The sequence below is a fragment of the Pongo pygmaeus genome, chromosome 15 (genome assembly GCF_028885625.2).
Source record: "Pongo pygmaeus isolate AG05252 chromosome 15, NHGRI_mPonPyg2-v2.0_pri, whole genome shotgun sequence".
Classification (NCBI taxonomy): Eukaryota; Metazoa; Chordata; class Mammalia; order Primates; family Hominidae; genus Pongo; species Pongo pygmaeus.
The window spans coordinates 32784571-32794950 of record NC_072388.2 but is presented as its reverse complement, the minus strand read 5'-3'; the positions used below and the strand labels follow the sequence as shown (position 1 = coordinate 32794950).

Here is a 10380-nt window from a genome sequence, read left to right as displayed (position 1 = left end):
CAGGTTGGAGTGCAGTGGCGCGATCTCGGCTCACTTCAGGCTCCGCCCCCCGGGGCTCACGCCATTCTCCTGCCTCAGCCTCCTGAGTAGCTGGGACTACAGGCACCCGCCACCTCGCCTGGCTAATTTTTTGTATTTTTAGTAGAGACGGGGTTTCACCATGTTAGCCACGATGGTCTCGATCTCCTGACCTGGTGATCCGCCCGCCTCGGCCTCCCAAAGTGCTGGGATTACAGGCGTGAGCCACCGCGCCCGGCCATGAAACTTTTAAAGTTTAAGCAGTAGGCTGTTTAACCTGGAAGACTTTTAACATTTAAACAGCAGGCCATTTAATTGTGGCAGTTCACATGCTACACCAGTGTATGGAGCTCCTTGTGGCCAGTGCAATGTTGCTGGCCCATCTGGCAGTGGGAAAATCTGGGCATCCAGGAGTGCATCTCTAGGAAGTATCACCAGCCCTCACACCAATCTCAAGCTGCCTGTCATCTGCAGAACCCACTAGATCAGCGTGCTTCTGGCCTTGACCCACTTGGTGGTCACCTACAGCCACTAAGAGGTGGGCAGATCGATATTTTTGGTAAGTGGTCTCTGGGTTAGGGAGTGCATGGGTTATGTCCATCTAGGTGGGTGTGTTTGTGTGTGTGTGTGTGTGTGTGCATGAGTGGGGGAAGGGATGAAGGAGGCCGAATGTGCATCCCTTCTACAAGGACGCCTTTCCAGGCCTCCTTATTAGGTGGCGTTTGCCTCCTCAACCTCTCTCAGCTCCTTATTCTCCTCTTACACGGATGACGACTTGATTAATGCTTGTCTCCCAGCTAGGCCGCCAGCTGCACAAGGTAAGGAACCGAAGGCATTCCGGTTCTCCCTGGCAATCCCCCTTCTCAGAAGGATGCCTGAGGCATAACAAGTGTTCCAGAAATATTTCTTCCGCACGCGCTCTGGGCCAGTCTGGATGGACCAAGCGCCCGCTGGGCTGCGGGGGCCCCGGGACCCCGGCCGGCACTGACGCCCCCGCCCACCACCGGCCGGCCCGGGCGGGGTGGGGCGCGGCCGGGCGCTCTCGCGGGGACCGTTCTCCGGCTAGCGTGGGCGATGCCCGGGCGGGGAAACGGGAGGGGACGGCGCGACGCGAGGTAGCGGCCTGGCCAATGAGCGCGGGTCGGGCGGGGCTCGGGGCCGGCGGCCGGGGCGCGCGCGGGGCTGGGCGTGCCGCGGGTGACGGCGGGGCCGGGCGGGCCAATGGGCGCTGGGTGGCGGGCGGGCGGGCCTGGAGGCCGGGGGCTTTAGGACGTGAGCGGGCGGCCGGCCGGACAGACTGACGTGTGAGCTGCATCGCGGGAGGCGCATGGCTGGGATGGCGCTGGCGCGGGCCTGGAAGCAGATGTCCTGGTTCTACTACCAGTACCTGCTGGTCACTGCGCTCTACATGCTGGAGCCCTGGGAGCGGACGGTGTTCAGTATCCTGTCCGGGCCGCGGGCGCGGGGGCCGGGCTGGGGGCGCGGGCCGCGGGGCCGCATTTCCCAGGCCCCGGGCCTGGGGTGGAGGTTGGAGCGGCGGCCCCGCCGGTCCTGTGCACGGAAGCCGGGGGTGCAGGGGGAGGTCTGGGGGCCGAGGGCGGCGCTCGCGGGGTTAAGTGGGGGGTGGGGGAGACGAGAACTCTTGAGATCCGGGGTCACCTGTGAGTCGCTGGACCCAAGGGGGAAGCGTCTTGATTCCTGGAGGAAATCTCCGAGGGTGATGTGTAGCCCGGTGTGTCGCCTGCACTTCGGCTGCAACTGCCTTTGGTTCAGTCCCCTGTTCCTGTAGGAGGCGGGGATCATGTAACAGTGGAGCATATCGCTCCCGGCTTGGACGCCTTTGACCTTTAAGTGTTCCTGATTTAGTTGGCTTCGGGTCTACCAAGAATTCTAATCAGTTAACCAGCTCTTAAGCCAGGTTCTGAATTTGTAGGCGTGACACTACAGTAGTTTTTGAAAGCAGTTTAAGTTATTGTATCTTTTTGGTCTTCAAGGTGGGGAGTTTTAAAAGTGTATTTATTGCTTCTTTGCACCGTCCGTACAAGTCGGCCCGAAAAGTGGTGCAATTTGTGGTTAATTGTCGGTAGGGTTTGAAATTGTGTTTTGGTGGATAGTTAATAAATTCTTGTTAATGACTATTGAGTGGTTACTATAAGCAAAGCATATGTGCAAAGCACGTTGTCTGTATCTTAACTCATCTAACTTTGAGAACTTCAATTAATAACTCAGGATTGTGAAGATAGACTCCCTGAAAGTCTGATGTTTCTTGTCTCTGCTTGTCCATATTGACATCCTTTGATGATATTCTTGCAGATTAAACACTGATAATGAATGAGATGTAACTTTTAAAAAACTCAGGCCAATACAAAACATGTTTAGTTTATCCACGTTCTCTCTTTTTCAGTGTGGTTTAGTTGGAGTAGCTTACTTCAGAATAACTTTGCGAATGCATTGTTGCATTCCAGTGAGTGACTGAGGTAATTTCATTCCAAGCCTTATCAAGTGTGTTTATTTGTTTTGAAATAGCTTAAGGTTGTACTCAAAGCTGGGTCTTTTGTTTAAGCACTTTTGAGGAATTTGAGATGCTTTCAAAGCAGTTTATTTATTACTGTTGGCATTTCTTTCCAAACCTGGAATTTAAGAACCAGAATGCATATTTTGGATTTAGACTCTGAATATAGTTTGCTTTGATTTCCCGCACCATTTATTTGTAGCTGCAGTTTAGTCTCACTCTTTAGGGCTCGCAGGGTCATGCCTTGTAAAATATATACTTAAATGCATATTTAATAGAAGTCTCACAGTAGAAGCAAGTATATCTTGACTGACATAACACATCCTAAAATTAATTTAAACAATACCGAGTTAAATTGAAACTCTTTAAATCAGAGGTTGAATGTAGAGTGCACTATTAGAATCTAGTATAGATTTTACACCTAAAAGCTTTTACACCTAAAATCTAATATAGATTTTACACACTAAAATGCTACAGTTATCAATGATGTTAAGATTTTTCTGTTATGTTGCAATAGTGATAGTGTCCTATAAATAACTAGGTGATGGCTTTTTGGGGGGATGGAGAAATAAATTATGAAATGAAATATAGTGCCTTAGTAGATATTTGCCTTTAATGTTTTTGAGTTACCATTGGTTTAGCAACAAGTAGTTTCGATTTTTTTTTCAAATAGGTGAGAACTGCAACCAACTGACATCCAGTATTATGGAACCTTATGATTTTAAACTTAAGAAAAAAAAATCTTATTTCAAATTTCATGTTATTGAATTAACTCAGGTTAGAAATGCAATCGTCTGACATAAGCCAGTGTTGAATTACTATCAGCTGTTGTATTTATATTTTTCCACTTCAACTTCTAGAATCATTTAAAACTATCTGATAGTTTGGAACATCAATTTGAAATTGAATCCTCATTTTAGCTTGGTGGAAAGAACTGAATGAGAAAACTGGATTTTTTTCCTTACTTGTCAGGAGGCTTACTCTGAAGTAGTTTGAATTTCATAAATCCATTAATGATTAGTAAGCTTCACCCAGAACTAATTTGTGGCCAGCTACATGGTTTTGGAAAGAGGCATACTTTCTACAGCTTAAACATTACATTCAACTTAATCATCAATCCTAGAAACCTAAAATTTAGAGAAATTTGCCTCTGCCTGTCTGAAAATTTGTCTCTGAGTTAAAAGTCCTGAACAGAGGAAGACTTTAGATTGATTTCTTTTCTTTGTGTGTGTGTGTGTGTGTGTGTGTGTGTGTGTGTGTGACAGAGTTTTGCTCTTGTTGCCCAGGCTGGAGTGTAATGTCACCATCTTGGCTCACTGCAACCTCCGCCTCCTAGGTTCAAGTGATTCTCCTGCCTCAGCCTCCAGAATAGCTGGGATTACAGGCACCTGCCACCATGCAGGCTAAGTTTTGTATTTTTAGTAGAGATGGGGTTTCGCCATGTTGGCCAGGCTGGTCTCGAACTCCTGACCTCAAGTGATCTGCCCGCTGCAGCCTCCCAAAATGCTGGGATTACAGGCATGAGCTACCACGCCTGGCCAGATTAATTTTCTTTTTTTTCTTTTTCTTTTTTTTTTTTTGAGACGGTGTCTCGCTCTGTCGCCGAGGCTGGAGTGTGGTGGCGCAATCTTGGCTCACTGCAACCTTTGCATCCCGGATTCAAGCGATTTTTCTGCTTCAGCCTCCTGAGGTAGCTGGGATTACAGGTGCCCACCACCACGCCCAGCTAATTTTTGTATTTTTAATAGAGCCGGGGTTGGGGGTGGGGTGGGGGAGTGGTTTTACCATGTTGGCCAGTCTGGTCTCAAACTCCTGACCTCAAGTGATCTGCCTGCCTTGGCCTCCCAAAAGTGCTGGGATTACAGGTGTGAGCCACTGCACCTGGCCCAGATTAATTTCTTAAAGAGGATAGATGCATTAGTTTACATTTCCTTGCTATATAATGCATTTTAAAAAATTTGAAGTTGTGGGCCGAGTGTGGTGGTGGGTGCCTGAAATCCCACTACTCGGGAGGCTGAGGCAGGAGAATTGCTTGAACCCAGGAGGCAGAGGTTGCAGTGAGCCGAGATCACGCCACCGCACTCCAGCCTCAGTGACAGAGCGAGACTCTGTCTCAAAAAAAAAAAAAAAAGAAGTTGTAATTTCAGGGGAAATTGATAACGTACTATCTCTATACTTTCCAGGGGCATCCTTGAGCATCTGAATGGATGTTTAGAAATTATTTGCTTCTTGACTTCCCAAATCAAATAGCTAGAAGTTAGTTAAAAGCTGTTGTAAATTGAAAGTCAATCTTGGCCGGGTGCGGTGGTGTTTCACCAGTCTGGCCAACATGGTGAAACCCCATCTCTACAAAAAAAAAAAAAAAAAAAAAAAATTAGCCAGATGTGGTGGTGCACGCCTGTAGTCCCAGCTACTTGGGAGGCTGAGGCAGGAGAATCGCTTGAACCCAGGAGGCAAAGGTTGCAGTGAGCCGAGATCATGCCACTGCGCTGCAGCCTGGGCCACAGAGCAAGACTCCATCTCAAAAAAAAAAAAAGAAAAGAAAGTCAATCTCAGGCCTGGGGCGGTAGCTCACACCTGTAATCCCAGCACTCTGAGAGGCCAAGGTGGGCAGATAGCAGGAGTCCAGGAATATGAGACCAGCCTAGAAAACATGGTGAAACTCTGTCTCTACTAAAAATGCAAATATTAGCTGGATGTAGTAGTGTATGCCAGCTACTTCGGTGGCTGAGGCACCAGAATCTCTTGAAACCGGGAGGCGGAGGTTGCAGTGAGCTGAGATGGCGCCGCTGCACTCCAGCCTAGGTGACAGCCTGTTCAAAAGAAAAAAAAAAATCTCAATTGAATATAAGTATTTTTGAACTTACCTATGTAAGGAAATTGCGATTTATAAAAAAGATTTTAAGATGTGTTTTTAAGGAAAAGCATCTATTGGGTCAAGTCAGACACATTGTAAATAGTTTTTGAAACAGTAAGATTTATAAGTGAGTTTTGTAAATTCTTCCTCACTAGGGCCTGTATGCTAAGTTTTCTTTTACCATTTGTCTTTTCTTTTCTTTCTTTGTATTTTTTTTTTTTTTCGAGACAATCTTGCTCTGTCACCCAGGCTGGAGTGCAGTGGTGCGATCTCAGTTTACTGCAACCTCTGCCTCTGGGATTCAGGCGATTCTCCTGCCTCAGCCTCCCGAGTAGCTGGGACTACAGGCCGTGCCACCATGCCCGGCTAAATTTTTGTATTTTTAGTTGAGGTGGGGTTTCACCATGTTAGCCAGGCTGGTCTTGAACTCCTGACCTCAAGTGATCCACCCACTTCAGCTTCCCGAAGTGCTGGGATTGATTACAAGCATGAGCCAAGATGCCTGGGCTACCGTCTGTCTTCTGATGAGACATTTGAAGTGATACATTAGCTTTTGGTTTGTCAAGGAATATTTGAAGTTTTTCCATGTGCAGACATGTTTCTATCTTACAGAGAAATGGGACATGACACCTGCATTAAGACAAAAGGTAACTAAAAAAGAATCTGATAAGTGCCAATTAGTATTACAGTATATACTACAAAAGGAGACCTACCATAGACTGAGAACCACTGACCTCATCTCAGGTGGAAACATTTTTAACATACCTTTCAAAAGTTTCCTTTCCCTACTGGCATCCCAAGGTGGGAAAGAAAAGACCAGGTTTTGTAACCAAGATAGTCTTTTGTAACAGTGAGACACGCCCTAAAGTACCTCACTGGATAACATTGTAACCATTCCTGTTGAGAGTTGAAAAAATTAAAAATAGATTGTTAAAATAATTTGAATCAACTTTGGGAGGCTGAGGTGGGTGGATCACCTGAGGTCAAGAGTTCAAGGCCAGCTTGGCCAACATGGTGAATTCTTGTCTGTACTAAAAATACAAAAATTAGTGGGGCATAGTGGGTGGCACCTGTAGTTCCAGCTACATGGGAGGCTGAGGCAGAAGAATTGCTTGAACCTAAGAAGCGGAGGTTGCAGTGAGCCAAGATTGTGCCATTGTACTTCCAGCCTGGGCAACAGAGCAAATACTCCCTCTCAAAATAATGATGATGATAACAATAATAATAATAATAATAATTTGAATCAGAAGTGTGCTATTTTAATCTTTTTTCCTTTTTTTTTTTTTTTTGAGATGGAGTCTTGCTGTGTTGCCCAGGCTGGAGTGCAGTGGCACGATCTTGGCTCACCGCAACCTCTGCCTCCTGGGTTCAAGCGATTGTCCCTCCTCGCCCTCCCGAGTAGCTGGGACTACAGGTGTGTGCCACAACACCTGGCTAATTTTTGTATTTTTTAGTAGAGACAAGATTTCACCATGTTGGCCAGGCTGGTCTTGAACTCCTGTCCTCAGGTGATCTGCCTGCCTCGGCCTCCCAAAGTGCTGGGATTACAGGCATGAGCTACCACGCCCGGCCTAATCTTGTTTTATTAATTAAAAAATAAAGTCATATTAGTCTATAATCACTGGGCTGTATTTGCCCATCTCTCTGCTGCTGCTGATGTTTTTCATTTTCAGCAAAATGTGGGCAGTTTTTTGGTTTATGTTAGAAATTAGATTCCCCCTGAAAGGCAGTTCATGGGTCTTGAAAACATTTTTTTCCCACTTTTAAACCACGGTGCTGGGCACACAAATAATTCTTAAAAAACAGTTGTTTATATATTGATTTGTTATTTTATTTTATTAATTTATTATTTTTTTGAGACAGTGTTTTGCACTTGTTGCCCAGGCTGGAGTGCAATGGCGCGATCTCGGCTCACTGCAATCTCTGCCTCCCGGGTTCAAGTGATACTCCTGCCTCAGCCTCCCAAGTAGCTGGGATAACAGGCATGCATCACCACGCCAGGCTAATTTTTTGTATTTTTAGTAGAGACGGGGTTTCACCATGTTAGCCAAGATAGTCTCGATCTCCTGACCTCGTGATCCGCCTGCCTCCGCCTCCCCAAGTGCTGGGATTACGGGAGTGAGCCACTGCGCCCGGCCACAAATTTTAAGCTGTATGTTATTTTCAGTAGCAACTAAATTATTTTCTTAGATTTTTGCTGTATCCTCAGATGCTTACAACTTAGAATTAAAAAGGACTTTTTTTTTTTTGAGATGGAGTCTTGCTCTGTTGCCCAGGCTGGAGTACAGTGGCATGATCTCAGCTCACTGCAACCTCTGCCTCCTGGGTTCAAGCAATCCTCATTCCTCAGCCTCCCGAATAGCTAGGATTACAGTTGAACGCTGCCATGCCCGGGTAATTTTTGTATTTTTAGTAGAGACGGGGTTTCACCATGTTGGCCAGGCTGGTCTTGAACTCCTGACCTCATGTGATCCTCTCCCCTCGGCTTCCCAAAGTGCTGGGGTTACAGGTGTGAGCCACTGTGCCCGGCCGAAAAGGACTTTTTTTGCATCTCAATATACTAGAGTAATTAAAGTATTTGGGAGTTTGGAAAATATGAATTTTAAGTTGTAAGTAAAATAGATTATACATCCTTATGGTTGAAGACACGAAAGATACAAAAAGGTAGTTGTTGACACAGTCTTCCTTCCACCCCTGCCTGGGCCACCCTGGGACAACCAGTGTCAGCAGTTTCCTATGCATCTCTCCTGAGATATTCTGTGAATATATAAAAAATATACTCCTTTTTTTTTTTTATGAGACGGAGTTTCGCTCTTTTGCTCAGGCTAGAGTGCAGTGGCACGATCTTGGCTCCTTGCAACCTCCGCCTTCTGGTTTCAAGCGCTTCTCTTGCATCAGCCTCCCCAGTAGCTGGGATTACAGGCGCCCGCCACCATACCCTGCTGATTTTTTTTTTTTTTTAAATAATAACCCTGCTGATTTTTTGTATTTTTAGTAGAGATGGGGTTTCACCATGTTAGCCAGGCTGGTCTCGAACTCTCGACCTTGTGATCCGCCCGCCTCGGCCTCCCAAAGTGCTGGGATTACAGGTGTGAGCCATCTTGCCCGGCTCCTATTTTTTTTTTTTTCTCAAGATGGAGTCTTGATCTGTCACTTAGGCTGGAGTGCAGTGGCACAATCTTGGCTCACTGTAGCCTCCGCCTCCTGGGTTAAAGCAATTCTCCTGCCTCAGCCTCCCGAGTAGCTGGGATTACAGGCACCTGCCACCACACCTGACTAATTTTTGTATTTTTAGTAGAGAAGGGGTTTTACTGTGTTGGCCAGCCTGGTCTCGAACTCCTGACCTCAAGTGACTCACCCACCTTGGCCTCCCAAAGTTCTGGGATTACAGGCATGAGCCACTGCACCTGGCTGGGAAATGTACAATTGTAAGATTAGGAAGTAATGTGGGAGAAGTGAATACATTTATAAGGGAGGATGGGAAGGACAACCAGCAAACCACAAGAATTCTCAGACAGATCAAGCTCTGGGAGTACAGTGGAAGCAGACCACCTTTAACCGGATTCTCCTTAAACTATCCTAACCTCATGGAAAGTTGTCTTGTTACCTCTAGGGCCCCACTGCTTTAGTCTGAAGAAAACTGCTCTAGCCTGTTTTACATGTTAGCCTTTATATTTGGCTGATTCAGTGAGAATGTTAGGATATCTGTTAACTGTACTCCTTAGAATATTAACTTTTTCTGTAGTAGTTTTTGGTTGGTAAAGGTTGAAAATAATGAAAACTGTGCTTAACAAGAACTAAATGGTCTATACCAGGACAGGCAGAGAAAGTGATGGCTGGGTTAATGGCAGTGGGAACAGACCACACGTTGATATTCTGCAGCAGTGTTTCAGCATGTGATTCTAGTGATTTGTGAGTAGTGATCACTGTAGGTCCTGTCTCCATTTTCTTAAAGACTTTATGATTCCTCCAGACTATGAGTGTTGTAACATTTTGGCACATAGGAGCTAAGTTAGATTTTTTTTTCCCCCTAAAACAGGGTCTTGCTCTGTTGCCCAGGCTGGAGTTCAGTGGCTGGCATGATCTTTAGTTCACTGTACCCTTGAACTCCTGGCTTAAGTAATCTTCCCGCCTCAGCTTCCCAAGTAGTGGGGACTACAGGCACACACCACCATGCCTGACTAATTTTTAAATTTTTAGTAGAGACAGGGTCTCACTATGTTGCCTAGGTTAGTCTTGAACTCCTGACCTCAAGCAGTCCTCCTGCCTCAGCTTTCCAAAGTGCTGGGATTACAGGTGTGAACCATCGGACCTGGCCTCTTTTTTTTTTTTTTTTAAAGAACAAACCCCAAATGCTCAAATTTAGTAATTTAAGCTATGTGTTCTAGAAGATGTACTTGATAGAGGATATATGCTTTTTATAAATTGGAATGTTGAAAAAATAGTAGTTATGATCAGTAGTTATGAGAAATAGCAGTTTTACTAATACAAGGATTTTGGTCAGCATGTATTAGATATGTTTCTGAAAAATTGCAAAATAATAGGGTTTATGGGAAAATAATATTGAGTCAGACCACTCAAAATGTATGCAATTTAGTAAGCAAGCACTAACAAACACAATACTTGGCATCTTGAGGGAATAACTTGGATGTCCCAGACAGGCAGGCAGCTCAGCTTCACTGGAAGCTGCCCGAGAGGACACGAACAAAGCATGGACAAAGTTGAATGGAAATGTCAGCAGTAGGTGCTGATGTAATACAGACAGTGTGGGCTGCCATTGAGGCAGTGTAGGGGCAGTGCCACCTGCCACACTAGCTGAGAGCTGTGCTACCCTGGAGGTGCCTTTCTTTGAAGAGGGAGACTGGGTGCAAATGCGAATTTCTAATTTTCTTAAAATAGAGTTAAAAGGACTTCTGCCTGTATAGCAGCTGAGTTGAGAGATGTTTCCTGCTGAAGGTAATACAGTTGACCCTTGATCCACTTGGGGGTTAGG

General features: G+C 45.8%; 1 protein-coding gene across 1 annotated transcript in view; it reads left to right on the top strand.

Annotated features, from left to right (window-relative positions):
- The first annotated feature begins 1277 nt into the window (after positions 1 to 1277).
- The window catches only part of SPTSSA (serine palmitoyltransferase small subunit A), a 28835-nt gene continuing 19732 nt past the window's right edge, over positions 1278 to 10380 (top strand). Inside the window, exon 1 of the mRNA XM_054449243.2 lies at positions 1278 to 1457. Coding sequence (XP_054305218.1) covers positions 1346 to 1457 — 112 coding nt within the window. The 5' untranslated portion in view covers positions 1278 to 1345. The remainder of the gene's footprint in view (positions 1458 to 10380) is intronic.